General features: G+C 37.3%; 1 protein-coding gene across 1 annotated transcript in view; it reads left to right on the forward strand.

The window, feature by feature from the left end:
- Positions 1–16,286, forward strand: part of lamc1 (laminin, gamma 1) — a 53,276-nt gene that overhangs the window by 28,461 nt on the left and 8,529 nt on the right. The window contains exons 2-10 of the mRNA XM_079877374.1: positions 3,088–3,392; positions 6,440–6,570; positions 8,878–9,044; positions 10,571–10,759; positions 11,073–11,190; positions 12,945–13,043; positions 15,169–15,305; positions 15,446–15,568; positions 15,677–15,866. Of these exons, the coding sequence (XP_079733500.1) occupies positions 3,088–3,392; positions 6,440–6,570; positions 8,878–9,044; positions 10,571–10,759; positions 11,073–11,190; positions 12,945–13,043; positions 15,169–15,305; positions 15,446–15,568; positions 15,677–15,866 (1,459 nt within the window). The remainder of the gene's footprint in view (positions 1–3,087; positions 3,393–6,439; positions 6,571–8,877; positions 9,045–10,570; positions 10,760–11,072; positions 11,191–12,944; positions 13,044–15,168; positions 15,306–15,445; positions 15,569–15,676; positions 15,867–16,286) is intronic.

Below are 16,286 nucleotides of genomic sequence, written 5' to 3' on the forward strand. Positions count from 1 at the left end.
AAGTCATCCTGCTGTTGTCAGATCCATGGCGTAGCTGTGTCAAATGTGGACGCCTTGGATTGTTCCTGGGTTCAAAGCAGGACTTGATTGGTCACAATGTTCTGTACTACCACAATTGTTCCCAGCCTTTATTTCAGTGCACCTGAACTCCAATGAATTACAGTATGATCAAGAGACAAATAAAGTAAAATTCTGCTTGAAAACATCTGGATAAGGATTGTGAGTGAGTCATCCGATTGCCAAAAATAGAGAAGAATTTGCAAGGCCCATAAGAAATATTTACAACTATTGGATAAAACTGTTGCTGAAATTCTTTTGACTCACTGTTGTGGTGTCTGAATTTGTGCATGCATGGGAATATTGTCTTATTTCATGAGCATGACCGTCATCATTTTCACTCTTTTGCAAGAGCTTGTGCTGTGATTCCAGCACTGTTTTTTTTCCAGCACTTTCTTTCTTTTTTTCTTCTTTTGTTGTTTCTGGTCACTCTTAAAGGGACGATTTATCTAAAAAATGTTATTCTGTTATTTACTCACCTTCATCCAAACCAATTTGACTTTATTTCTTATGTAGAACATAATGAAGATGTTTTGAAGAATGTTTTAGCGGTTTTTGAATTTTCATTTTAGACTGAACATTCAAGCACCGTTTCTTTTTGTATCTGTGCTTATTGCAAGTGCAAGTTCACTCAAAATTGAACATCATGAATTTGAGTTCCACGGGGGAAAAAACTAAGTTTTGTTTCTGTGGAACTTGAAAGAAATTGTGTAGCAGAATGTGATGAGGTAGCCACTATCCATGTCCACTGAGAAAAGAGCTGCTCAAAAATAGATGAAAAAGTACCAGAAAAGCCCATTTTACATTTTTTTTTCGTCTTTTTTTTGTTTTGTTTTTAGCCTACTTTTTTGTGTAATTTTTGGATGATAGCTAGCTATTCTTTGATTCACCTTTGAGTCATTGTAAGCTTTTTTTTAAGAGCTACGTTTGGCCTTTTCAGCTCATTCACTAACGAAAAAGCAGAAAACCCACGCCCTATTGTAAAAATCTCTCCCACTTCTGTCGAACTTTGACCTTGTGTGCAGGAGGCTCCTAAAAGTCAGCAAGTTCATTTTCATGTTAACAGCCAAAATGCCCTCAGAGACTGAGTCTTTTTGTCATTGCTTCAAACCAGTCCCTGCTTTAGCTGTAGTTAAACTTTTTGATGCAATCTCTCAGTCTATTTACTTAACACACAGTTGTCCCTAGTTTTTGCGGATTTGTTTGGAGAGCAAATTCTTTGCTAAAGCAAACATTGGTCCCCCCCCATGGCCCTGCTTGAAAGATGGTGTCATTTTCTTCGCACTAAATAAATGATGTCTCTCCATGCCATTTCCATTGGCCCCTGGTTACAGTCTCTCCCAAACACCCATAGCTTGCTCAGACATGCAAAAATATGTTTTTACACGCTCTATATAATTGCTGGAGGACCTCGCAAAGCTGCTGAAATCCAGACTAGCACAAAAAACTAAGCTTCTTGTAAAAAAAAAAAAAAAAAAGCATGTGATTATGCTCTTGTCTTGTCATTTTACGAGACAAGGTTTGATTGCATGTTATGTGTTAAGGAGTGGAAAAAAGTTAGGCTAGTTGACGATGAAATGATTCCAGTCATGGCAGAGAGATGATTGTCCACAAAAAAGAAAAGTGAAAAACCTTGAAAAGGAAGACTAGTTTAAACACACGTACCAAAGTTTTATAAATGTACTCTTTGTATTCAAAAATATATAAAAAAAATATATTTATTATGCCATTTTCACACAAAGTTTACAATTAATGAGCACCAAATCAGCATATTAGAAATCAGATTTCTGAAGGATCATGTGACGCTGAAGACTGGAGTAATGATGCTGAAAATACTGCTATTTATTATTTAAAATAAGTTAAAAATGTGTCAATTGGAAAAATGTTATTTTAAATTGTAATAATATTTCACAACATTAAAAAATAGTCTTGCTGAGCGTTATGTGCTGTAGCCATCATTTTTTCTTTACATTTTGAATGTGTGTCTTTTATTTTCTTCAAAATAATTTTTTAATGGATTTTTCAAGGTTAAAGTATTTTTTTATATTATAAATTATTAATTCATAGTTATTACATTTTTGGGGAGTTACACCATCTGACAACCTAAACTAACCAAAAAAATATCAAAATAAATTTTTATTCAGAAACTGAAAACATGCTCATCATAGAATTTGTGTTCAAGTCATTGTATGTATAAAATTTAAATTCTATTGTATTTTTGAATAAATAATACAACAACAAATATGTGTAAACACAATCATTTAAAAACGAGGGTGTCCCTCTCAATTGCTAAAGTGGTTATGACCATGATTCTTGCAGCAGTTAGAGGGGGGGGACATTAGCAGAAAAATAGAAATTTGAGGATAAGGATTTGCAGATCTTATCAGACAGGAAGGAGCGCTGAGGTATTTTCAGTGGATCAAGGTTATGTTTGCATGGCATTATGCCAGCTTTGTGCAATATCAGGCTTGTCTGCTTAACCTTGATCCATTTTTCTGTGCAATCTTTCAGAGATGTGTGTATGTTTGACACCTGCAGTGCTGATTTAGTGTCTTATCCAGTCCTTGAATCCAGCTCTATCTTTTTGTGGGCCGTACCAAAGCACAGATTGTTTAGTAAAGGGAGCGAATGGTATCCATCCAGTCATTCCAGCTTTATCTGAACCTCGTTCTACCTTTAGCTTGAGGACACTACTGCCAGCCTATCTGTGTGAAATCTGCCTTGCATTCTCTGTACATTATAGAACATGTCTCACTGATCTCCTCTTCTATGTTTATCTAAATATATGATCAGATACGCAACATATGTTTATCTGTGACTTTACCATGCAATGCATGCTGATTCTGCACCCCAGCTATTTTAAATTGGTTGGATTTACCATTTGAATATCAGGACTTTCTACTCAGTTAGAAAGTCCATCCATTTCAGTTTCATTGCTTTATGGTGTTACATTTAGTGTTTACAATGTGTTTTATGAAACAAAAAGAATGAAGTATTCATTGCCTCATATTGCCTTCTCTCTTCTTCCAGGCAAGGCTTTCGACATCACCTACGTGCGTCTGAAGTTCCACACCAGCCGTCCTGAGAGCTTTACCATCTACAAGCGCACCAGTGAGGACGGGCCCTGGGTTCCCTACCAGTACTACAGCGGCTCCTGCGAGAAGACTTACAGCAAGACCAACCGCGGCTTTATCCGCACGAGTGAGGACGAGCAGCAGGCTCTGTGCACAGATGAGTTCAGTGACATCTCACCCCTCACCGGAGGAAACGTGGCCTTTTCCACGCTCGAGGGCCGACCCAGCGCATATAACTTCGACAACAGTCCTGTACTGCAGGTAAAAGAATCTTCTATCTCTCATTTTGTGATCTCTCCCTTGATCGCTCGCTGCTCTTTGATCGCCCTAACTCACTTATGAAGTCAAAAGCGATCACATCATTCGCAGTCTCAGACATAACAAAGTTATTGGTGGGAATCGAAATCTCAGTTTCCAGATGTGCGGTTGTGCAGTCATGTGTGATTGCAGCCAAGTTACTTTTCCAAGATTTCAGATTGAGCAACTTTCTGCTGCCTAAAACAAACAACTCGTAATTTAGAACTGTTTGTGTGTGTGAGAGATATTGGTATTTGCAAAATATAACAATAAAATAATACTTTCCACTTACCATATTTTCTGGAAAATAAGTTGTAGGCTACCAAGTAATAGTAAAAATATAAAGTAATAGTAAAATAGTAGTAGGCTTGCCACATTGAGTATATTTAAGAAGGTTGATCACATTTAGGTTCAAATCGTGATTATTTTGTCAACAATTTATTAATTTAATGCATGGTTTTATTTTATTTATTTTTTTATTTTTTTATTTTTTTAAAGAAGTCTGTTATGCTTATTAAGACTATTTATTTGATTTAAAAAAATGCAGAAAAAAACAGAAGTATTATTGAATATTGTGATAAATTCAATGCATCCTTGCTTAATAAATTTAATTTAATAATAATATAAATAAATATAATAATCAATTTTCAGTGGCTGAGTAGTTTCCACCATTATTTTGTGTTGTTTCATTAAATCATCCATTTTATTGTTAAATAGGTTTACGGTGTGTTTTCAACATGTTTCAGCCCGTTGAACGCCACAGAAATACTGTTAGGCAGAAATACTACTGTTACATTTTTCAGTTCACCAGAACTTGATATACTTCCATAGACCACAACCACACAAAAACATTTTTCAGACTAATTAGCTGAATAAGAGACAGACGTTCAGAGCTGAGTCAGTCCTTCCGTGTGCTGACTATGGAATTCGTTGTCATGCAGGGAAAAACAAGATGCTGCTGTGGTTAGGGGGAAGTGAGAAGAGGTTAACTGTGTGAGATATGAGCGGGATTGGGTGGACAGCAGATAATGTATGGCTGAGTTCATGTATAGAAGCTGGCAGGCAGTCTGGTTGGTGTGTGCTCGTGAGACCCGTGGTGCGATGTCCAGGTGGTATGTCGCCTCCCGCTCGCTCAGCACAGCCAGCAGTTGCAACATGTTACTAGTGACGCCCCCAGATTTCCCACCCCGTTCTGCTTGTGCTTGGCAGCACACAGACACAGCTGGAAAAGTACATGTGCGTGTGTTGGTGTGTACATGCAAGAGCTGGAACACTGGGATCTGATTTGGGTTGATTTGTGTCTTTTTGAAACATTTTTATCAGTTTCATTTCACCACTTTCATATGTTGAACATCCAAGTCAGTCTGCATAGTTTCTACTTCACAAAAGAGAATCTAAAATAGATAGTATATTCTTGTAGGATGGCGCCTGAGGTCAGAATGTTTCTAGTTGTGATTTTATTTTGGGAGCTCTTCTTTAGTGTAATGAGTATGCATCATTGTCTACTTGATTAGTATTTATATGATTTCACTTAAATGGTTGTCAAAATATAATTATGTATCACCAAATAAGTGCTTTGTGTGGTCATGTGTTGTAATTTTATTTTTTTGTATTGTTTTTCAAATGTAAGGTTAACCAAATGTACAATTTTAGCCCTGTCGCCAGATGCTTCCATATCAGACATCTCATGTGGCGTAAAACTATTAATATCAAAGCCCCGAACTCTTTTTATAGGAATGGATCTGTTTCTGAGGGTTTATGTGGCTGTCATGCCTGCTCCAATATAGAAGCGTGTGATGAGTGAAGGTTTGTTAGTGGACTTTTGGAAATGATCAACAACAAGTTTCTTCACTCATCATCTGTCATTATTACCATTAGTTGATAATTAGGTGTTACTTTTTATGTTTTATATGTTTCCAAGTAGTTGGCGCCTTGGCGGTATGCGCCTTCAACTGGGTTTGCCAACCTCCATTAAAAGGAAATGAAGCTCAATTGTGCGTGCATAAAGCCAGAGAACCAATGAGGTTTGTTCTGGCGCATCACACACACATTCGAGCTTGTGTTTAGCACATTTAATGTGTCAATTGAAAGTCATTTATTTTCTGTTTATTTGAATCTCCCATCAGACAATCTTATGACTATAGATGTCGTTGCCATAACCCGTTGCTTTGGGTTGCGTGTTGCTTCGGACACCGGCTTTGCTTTCTATCCTCATCTCTACTTTTTTCTTTTTGCTGCAATTCTGCTCATTGTACATATAAAATACAAGAAGCTAATATCAGTAGTCCCAAATTCATAATTGTGACCACACCACACAGACTGTTTACAATGTCTAAGATAAAAAATATATCTGGATAAGCTGTCAGAATTACATAAGGACGTTTCCTCCTCAGTTCCAGCAGTGGACTGAAGATGAGCATTGTTACAGGGTTGCCTGGCTCCACTTTAAACCCCTGTGCTATTCTGTCAACCCACTTGTAAAATAATAACTCGCACAGTTTATAGCAAAGCTGGAGGTAATGCTTGCAAATCTTTCAGGAAAGGACTAATGTTTTGGTCTGAGTCATGTTTTCTTTGGTTTCTGAGATTGGCACTCCCAACATGTGGCCAAAGCAGGCAAAGTTCAACTGCAAATAATGTGCAACATCATTCTAAATGGCATTTACATGCTAAACGTCACACTGGTGTTTTTCTCTTCCCATGAAGCCTTTCTGCATACATTACAGTGCCTCAACGTGACTCCAGCAGGTTTGGTTTAGATTAGAGGCCTGAGGATTTATTTTCTTTAAACATCTGCACACAGAACAGATGGGAAGAATCCTTCCCTGCTAAAATCTATCCAATATCTGTTCCAGAAAAAATGGAAACAAAATCGTTACATGCTCATCTATGACTCATCTATGACATTCTCTGTCTACATTCTTGCTTTTGTTTTCCCATGTTTTTTTTTTTTTTTTTTTTTTTTAAATAATGCCTAATTTGTAACACAACTGTTCTTTTCTCTCTGTCAGGATTGGGTGACTGCCACAGACATCAGAGTGAGCCTGAACAGATTAAACACTTTCGGAGATGAAGTTTTCAACGATCCCAAAGTTCTCAAATCCTACTATTACGCTATCTCAGACTTTGCTGTTGGAGGAAGGTACGTTTTTTAGTTTCAACATCTGCTCTCTGAACGTAAGTTTAAATCAGCATCTCCAGCTGTTCTGGACGTGGTTCTTTGTGTTGCTTCACTCTCCAATGTAAATGTCAATATATATAGTTTAATGAGACATTCACATATCTGCCTTGTACTCAGACCAAGGATGTCAACAACTCCATCTGTAATGCTGCACCTGAAAGATGATATGAGTTTTTTTCAGTGTGCAAACAAAAGAAATAAACCAACGCTCTGAAAGATTAGATCGTTGCAGTGTGAGTTTCGCACTTTGAGAGAAATGGATTGGTTTGGGGTGTAGTTTCTTTTTAAAATCTTTTTGCAGGGAAAACTCACTCTCTGTGGGAACAAGTTTTTCTGAACTCACACAGGTCAAAAATGGCACAAAACTTCCTTGTTTTAAACCATTTTGTTCAATTGTGTATGTATAAAAGGACCAAAAGGAATTGCTGTGCAATTATCTGAACTATAGGTACAACAGCGAAAGTATTACCTCTTTATTTCCTGTCTGTGGAATCTGTGAACTATGACAGTAAGCTTTTAAGATGAAGGACATGCAGAAGAAGCCCATATACGGGATCAGAGCATTGTAAAGTAAGTGTGAAACATCTCCTGGTGCTCCAATGCATGTCTTTTCACCTTAATCTGTTTGAAATGTGGAGCAGATTTCCATTACACAGCCCACATTCCCTACATTCCTGCCTGGGAGTGCTGGATTACAGAGCACAGAGGAACTGGAATGGGGCGGGCAGAGAATCTGGAAAGGGAACAAGGTCGAGGCCAAAGGGAATAATTTACACCTGCTGCCTCACGGCCTCAGTGCGCCTGTCCAGCAAGACACATCAGCGCTGAATGGCAGCCAGATGTTCCTCATGTGATCTGATAACCAGACACGTAGCATCTTGGGAGGTTCAATACATCCCTGATAAGTTTATATTAGGGAAGAATGCATGTCCGATGAGTGCATATCCTCCACCAAGTTATTATTCCTCGCATCACCTTTTCCATAAGGCTTTGCCAAAGAACACCTGAAACAATGTGTGCGAGGTGGCTTCAGCTGCACAAGCCCTCTCTTGTTCTGAGGCCTCTGTCAAAGTATCTGTCATGAACATGCGGCAGTGAGCATATTCACCTACAAAGACAAATAAGTCCTCTTATGTGCCCAAACTGTGGCCCTGAATGGATGTTCAATTGATTTTGGTAATCAGGCAAAAGAGCTTTAAAACTTTTTTAAAAACAATTAAAAATGTTTTGTGTAGCTTTCTGTCCAGGTTTCAAATTTAATATTATGCAAACAATTGGAATATCATGCAAATAAAAGCAAAGTTTCCATTGAATGTGTTAAAGTGAACTAAATTGTCACTACCCGCAAAAACAAAACAAAAAAAAAAGTGAAAACCAGAAGTCGAAGATGAAGCCACTGACACTTTTATCAAATGTTCTATATTTTATTAAATGGGAGAGAATAGATGTTTCATGGAAGTAATAGTAGCAAATCATTGGAGCAAATTATACAATCACATGACTTTGTTTGATGCACATATTAATATTTATGCTGTAAATATTTTTCCATTGTAATCTCAAGCAGTCTTATACATGTTGTATAATGTTATATATATATACACTTGTGCATTTATTGCATTTATTTAAAATATATATTATTTAATTTTATCCCTAAATTTGCATAAAAATACTGGAATGGAACTGTCAAGCTCCAAAACTGATAAAAAAAAAAAAAAAAAAGTGTGTATTTACAATTGTCAGTAAAGAATTTAAATTTCAGTCTGTTCCTCACAAAAAACTATTGTATGACTTCAGAAGACTCGAAATATAGTCATATGGACTGCGTTTAAGATGCTTTTATTCCTTCTCTTTTGGCATTGCATATATAAATAAAAATGAAATACATTTCCAGCTTGATGTGCTGTGATATGCAATATTTACTGCTGGTTAAAAGACTGGGATGAAAAACAGTGTTCAAAAGCACTGCATACCGTACATAGTATTACTGTACTGCACTACTGCATACTCTTCTATCAAAGGACAGGCAGGATAAAAACACAGACATCAGCCACTCAATCTGACAACAAAGGTGCAGTGACGTTTCAGTGATAGGCTCAACAAACATCGTCAGAGCTCTGTGTTTGAACAGCTTTGCGGCACGTTTGTGCCTGCTTGGTTTTGTTCCGCACAACAGCAGCAGGATGTGTACACATATAGTAAGTGTGCCCTATCATTGTGTGGTGGCCTTTTGCACCTGACCGGTCTGTTACCTTCCTCCTCCCCACCCAGGTGCAAGTGTAATGGCCATGCCAGCGAGTGCGTGAAGAACGATCGCAGCAAGCTGGTTTGTAACTGCAAACACAACACAGAGGGAGCAGACTGCAACAAGTGCAAGCCCTTCTACAATGACCGTCCCTGGAGGAGAGCCACCGCTGAAAACCCCAACGAGTGTCTGCGTAAGTCTTCTGTGTTTGGTCGAATCTTCCTCCAGAAAAACAAAAAACAGATTTCTGTTACAATGGTTTTTCCTCACATAAAGGGAAATTAAAATGTGATCTAACACATCTAACAATTAAAATGTGATCGTTTACTCACAATCATATAATTCCAAACCTGTATAAATAAAAATGACCTTTTTATACCGCCACACTTTAACCAATATTTAAGAATATCATAACCTTTAGTAAGATTTTTTTAAAGAAATTTTTACTTTTATTCAGCAAGGGTGCATTAAATTCATAAATGCATAAATGCTGTTCTTTTGAACTTTTTGTTCAACAAAAACAATTTATCAAATGTATAAAATATTTAGCAGCACAACTGTTTTAACTGTGATGTTAATAATAAGAAATATTTCTTAAGAACCAAATCGGCATATAAGAATGATTTCTGAAGGATCAGGTGACACTGAAGATTGGAGTAATGATGATGAAAATCCAACTTTGTCATCACAGGAACAAATTACATTTTTAAATATCTTCATACAGAAAACATGTTTAAATCGTTATAACATTTAATCATATTCTTGTGTTAAGTGTATTTTATCAAATAAATTAAAAAAAAGTATTGGCAAGAAATATATTTTAGTGTGCATTTATTAAAATAATAAAAATAATTAATATTTGTTAAAATGTTATTCACTGCTAATGCTAAATTAGAGATTAAAAATGCATTTAGATGTGTTGCACCAAGATCATCATGTCACACAAAATTAGCCCTGGCTAGTCATGTGACTGATTCGCCAAATTTGGAAAACCTACATAAATGAGAACACAAATTAGATTATGTTCCTTCAGAAGACTTGAAAAATAGCGTACAAGTCATATAGAACACTTAAGATATTTTTATGGTGCTTTTTTGACCTTTAGGAAGCTAGCAGTATAATCATCTTTCCATGTAAAATAAATCTACTTTCCATGAATGGAAAACTAGCTCAGAAATCCTGCCTTTTTCTGTAATACGTAGAAATATACAAAATCCCATCTGTTTGATTTCCTCTGTCATGAGTACATGAAGAACTACAGTCTTTCATCACAGACTAACCTCCTCCATATGGTGTCATTTTTGTTTTCTTTAAACCGGAGTCATATTGTGTGTGGAAGGGGTTTCTGGTGTCCTCCACTCCCTTATCTGGACACATGCATCCACGCATTTATTAGAAATGCATGACTAATGTGGACATCTGATGTATAGCAGCCTGAGGCCCGGTGTTCTCACACCCACACAGCTCCTGCTCCTCCATCATCATCTTTCCACTAAGTGTGTCTTGTGTCCACCAAGTACTTAGGCAGAAGTCCTACTCGAAATCCTGATGACTGCCAAACCGCATCTGCGTAGTTCAGACTAGTTCCTCTGTTATCACCCCAAATTTTTCCATCATTTATCTTATGTGCAAATGTGAGTGTCTGCATCATAGGCACATTTATGCCGCCCCTGGGAGTTTTTACATGAAATTTCTGACTTGAGATTGTCTCTGTTTCAGCATGTAATTGTAACGGAAAGAGCGCAGAATGTTACTTTGACGCGGAGCTGTATCGTGCCACTGGACATGGAGGTCACTGCCGCAGCTGTGCCGACAATACAGATGGGCCGAACTGTGAGCGATGCTTGGACAACTACTACAGAGATCCTTCTGGCCAGCGCTGTCTTTCCTGCAGTTGCAACCCTATTGGTGCGTAACAGCCATACTGCAGGACCAAGGTGGAAGATAAATAAAAAGCCATGCATGTTTTATTTTACTTTTTTTTCCCCAGTTTTTCAGTTTTTTGTTTTGGGTGTTTTTTCATTCAAGGGATCTCACAAAATTCCAAAAACCGATCCAAAAATACAATGCTGAACATACAAATTCAACAAAGATAAACAAATGTGTAATGTACTGTATGTGAAGGTGTTTTAACATCTTGTTCTGGTGTAAAATTTGAATAGGCTTCCAGAGATTGAGTTTGTAACCATTACCATTTATTTTATTGGTTCTTGCTTTCCAGGTTCTCTCAGTACTCAGTGTGACAACACTGGCAGGTGTAGCTGTAAGCCGGGAGTGATGGGAGATAAGTGTGACAGATGCCAGCCTGGGTACCACACACTGACTGAGGCAGGCTGCAGGTAAAGTGCTTTAACTCATCCACGCTGGCACGTAGGGCCTAAAACTCATTTTTGTCACACTTGCCAATGGCCGGTGACAGAAAATTTACTGGCCATAAATGTTTTTTACCGGCCATGAAACTGTTTTTGCAAAAACAGGCAGTAATGACACCAAAATTTTAGAAACCAATGAAAATTCACAATTTTCTATTCCAGTTAAAACTACTGACCTAACCAATATAAATGTAAAACATTATTAAGGACAATGAAACTGTCAGTAAAAATAATAAAAACAAATAATCAAATTAAAAGCAATGGCACAAATAAATACAGAAGTCGAACAAAAATGCAATTGAAATGAACAGTGCTTTTCAAGTTTGTCTAACAGTAGTTTTCAGGTATAGAAATTAAATAAAGTATGTTTAACATTGTTTGTTTAACATTAAAAACAGCAGCAGGAATATTAGGCTGCTGTCACTTTAAGACAATGCATGAATCCAATATACTGACTCTGTACACATGCATTGTCTTGCTCGACTGTTTACGTTCACTTAAGACATAACCAACTATGTTTACTAGTATACTTGCCGAGATGGGCATTTTTTACATAATTTTCTGTGAATTTAATCATTTTGCCGCGTTGTTAGAACACAGTATCATGCGCGAGACGCTGCAAAAGACGCGAACGCAACGGACATACACGGCCGTCTAGCATGTGTTTACATTGAAAAATAATGGCAAAGTGGCGCAGTGAAATGTAAAACACATTCTGGGCCCTATCTTGCACCCAGCGCAATTGACTTTGTACACCGACGCATGTTTCATTCCTATTTTGCACCCGCAAAAATCTACACAGAAGCAGCAGTTTTCATTTTTGCAAATCATATTATTACAAACGATAGATAGATAGATAGATAGATAGATAGATAGATAGATAGATAGATAGATAGATAGATAGATAGATAGATAGATAGATAGATAGATAGATAGATAGATAGATAGATAGATAGATAGATAGATAGATAGATAGATAGATAGATAGACAATTTATTATAAAAGCATACATCTAGCTTACACATTTACCCACATTATTATATGCCTGTTTAACCGAAGCTCATTTGGGTGTGTTTCTCCATCCCCAATGTCACTTCTCTCTCTTTTACGGCTGTGACGAGAGCGTTGCTCTCCTCGGCTGTGAACCGCTCCTGGCACGCGCCTGGCAAATCCGCCGTTATAATAGCAATACGCCAAGGAAAAAGCGCGTCTGCTCTTAAAGGGAATGTGAGATGATGCTCTGATTGGTTTATTTCACGTTACGCCCAAACCACACCTATGAATAATGAGGCTACTTCAGACCAACCCCTTTTAGATTTGCGCCGGGCACAAGAGTCATTTATCCCGCCGGGAAAATAGCAACAGCGCCGAGACCCGCCCACAAAGTTACTTGCGCTTTGCGCTTTGACACTTGCGTTTCAGATCGTTAAAATAGGGCCCTCTGTGTGAACGACCCCTTAGGATTCATAAAAATGCAACCGGCCAACTGGCGATTGACTTTTTTTCATATACTTGACAATGCCGGTAATTTGTACTCTCATTTGGCGCTTGGCAAGTGTTAATTTTAGGCCCTGCTGGCATGGCTTAAACCACCAACCAACACACTTCACCAGAAGCTGTCATTCTTATCTAGAAGGTTATATTAGAATGCAGACTCAACAATCAGTGTCTTTAAAGTTGATTCCTTCTTGACTTTCTTGCTCCCTCTTTTCCCTCTACAGACCCTGCTCTTGTAATCCGGCTGGAAGCACGCAGGAGTGTGATGTCCAGACTGGACGCTGCCAGTGCAAGGAAAATGTGGATGGATTCAGCTGTGACAGGTCAGACTCTTCACTTTACAAGAAAACATCCATGCACATGTTCGCCCACACACACAATGGCAACTGTTGTGGCTTTTTAAACACCCCTGCGCTGATATAGCATTGTCCATACTTGACTTGTTCACATGGACAAAAGTTATAATTACTAGGTTTGTTTAATATGTTCTCAAATTAGAAGGTAGTCATCAACAGAATTAACTCTTACATCAACCCCTCAGAAGCCCCATAAAGATGGTCCACCTTTCAGCTCCTACTCTGTTATGAGGATGTCTGTCAAAGCTTTTATAAACACAAGTTTAAAAGGGCTGTCTGACGTCTACACCGTTTTCTTAGGGAAAGTCCCTATGTGGGTGACACACGGAGGATATGAGGCCATGTGTGTGTCTGAGAAACAGAATTAGGACTCTCAGTGTCAGATGGAAGAGAAAATAGCTCAGGGATGGCAAAGGTTTCCCAGCTGAGAGCCCTCAGCCAGACCATGTAGGGCCTCCAGACTTGCAGTCACCAAAGTTTAACTAGCTTGGTGACTGTGATGGGCCATCTCTACATATTTCATTGTGAGTCTTTAATAAAGTGTGATTTTAAATACACAATAAAACATGAATGCAATTAATCATAACTACACACTATCGCTCAAAAGTGCGAGATTTTTAAATGTTTTTTTTTAAAGAAGTCTCCTATGCTCACAAAGGCTGCATTTACTGATCAAAAATACAGTAAAACAGTAATATTGTGAAATATTACAATTTAATATAACTGTTTTCTATGTTAATATATTTTCAAATGTCATTTATGATGGCAAAGCTGAATTTTCAGCATCATTACTTGTCATCATAGTCTTCAGTGTCACATGATCCTTCAGAAATAATTTTAATATGATTATTTGGTCCTCAAGAAACATTTCTTCTTATCAGTGTTGAAAACAGTTGTGCTGCTTAATATTTCTGTGTAAACCGGGATAAAAAAAAATTAGATTCTTTGATTTAATAGAAAGAGCAAAAGAATAGCATTTACTTAAAATAGAAATCTTTTTGTAAAATTATAAATGATGAATTGAATGCATCCTTGCTGAATAATAATTTTCTTTCAAAAAATCTTTATGACCCTAAACTTTTGACTGTTTAATAATAAGAAACATTAGAATAAAGTACAGTAATTAAAATAATTCATTATTATTATTATTTTTTATTATTATTATTTTGTTTTTGTTTGATTAAACAGTATATCATGATTTTTTTTAAATTGCCAAACCCTAATTTAAACAATCATCCCAAGTATTTGCCATTTCCATTTTGATTTTGCATCATCCCAGCTTTCCTGCCTGTCTTCACTTTGCACTTTGCATAAAGAAAACTCTAAAATTTCACTCACATGTCGGCTGTGACATTCCTCTCAGCCATGAGTTTGGCCACACATGGACAGGATAATCCCTGCAGTATATACTCATATGAGACAGACAGAGGGGGAGAAATGGAAAGACAGGTTCAAGAAGGACTAAAGAGAGTGTGGCTGAAGCTCCAGCTCTTGATTAATGTGTGGCTTGTTTTTAGAGGCTCAGCGATGATCTCACTTTTGTTAACTGATGACCCGTTTACTTTACTTCACTCACTCCACATGTTGTGACTTAACGTGGGGCCTGCATACAAATCCAAAAACCGTATTTCTCAATCATTTAATGCTGAATAAATCACATTGCACAACATTTCACAACACCTTTTGTGAGAATGTTTTTTACAAATGAAGTAAAATCTAGATGAATAAAACTGGAATAGTAATTGTATTTCAAATAAATAATTGGCATGACTAGAATTAAAATAATTGAAACATCCCTCATCAGAAACATGTTGTCAAATATTAAAATCAAACTAAAATAATCACAAATTAAAGATAAATCTACATAAACCAGATATGTCCAAACCTGCTCCTTGAGGGCCACTGTCCTGCAGAGTTTAGCTCCAACTTGCCTCCATATGCCTGCCTGGAAGTTTCTAGTACGCTTATACCTTGATTACCTGGTTCAAGTGTGTTTAATTTGGGTTGTAGTTGAAAAACTAGTCAGCTTTACCAATCATCTATTCAGCCATCCTGTCTCCATTGCTAATACACTTTTGCATCTTACTCTCAGGTGTAAACTGGGCTACTTCAATCTGGACCCCCAAAATCCTCAGGGATGTACTCCATGCTTCTGCTTCCAGCATTCCACTGTGTGTGACAGCGCCGAGGGCTACAGCGTACACAAAATCACCTCCAACTTCGACAGGGGTGAGCATCCATCTAATAGTCAACACTCTGTATATACTCATTTCTTGAATGTGGTTTTCAACAAATGTGCCAATGTAAAGTCAACCAAAGGATTGTAACATGGGGAATGAATAAAATATGTTATATATGTCATTGAATAGACGATGAGGGCTGGAAAGGACAGCAGAGAGATGGCTCCAGCGTTCCCGTGCAGTGGTCGCCCAGCTCTCGAGAGATCTCGCTCATCTCAGAAGACTACTTTCCCATCTACTTTGTGGCTCCAGGTATAATAACAGATGCAATTTCCTCTGTGTTAAAGTGGCAGAACATTGAATGACAGCAAGACATGTGTTGTCTAATCACCTGGGATGTTTTCTTTTTTGTTTCTGTAGAGAAATTTCTTGGTAATCAGCTGCTGAGCTATGGTCAGAACCTCACGCTGAACTTCAGGATTCAGAGACATGATGCTCGACTGTCAGCGGAGGATGTTGTGCTGGAGGGGGCGGGGCTTCATGTTGCTGTGCCACTTATTGCCCAGGGCAATTCCTACCCTGGAGAGGAGACACAAACTTTCGTGTTCAGGTAATGTATTTGATTTTGATTTTGATTTTGATTTAAACTAGGGCCGGTATTTAATTGTGATGATTCTAAATTTGTTTTCGTCATTAACATCAACACATTCAAATACTCTATAATGACTCTAGTGGCTATTCTGTATTCTCAGTTAAATAAATAAAAAAGAAGATATAGATATATATTATTTTTACCAAGGCTGTATTAAATAAAAAATATTATTACTGTTTAAAATAACGGTTTTAAATAAATAGAAAGATAACTTAAGTTATTAAAATAACTGTTTTATATAGTTATTTTTGTAAATGTATACATTTATATATTCAAAAATATCAAATGCATCGAAATACATTGAAGTTATTACACGCATTGTTACATTTTAAAACATAGTTCTGCTGTAAAGATGAAATATTTAGATTTCATATTCAA

Source organism: Squalius cephalus (assembly GCF_949319135.1).
Source record: "Squalius cephalus genome assembly, chromosome: 7".
NCBI lineage: Eukaryota > Metazoa > Chordata > Actinopteri > Cypriniformes > Leuciscidae > Squalius > Squalius cephalus.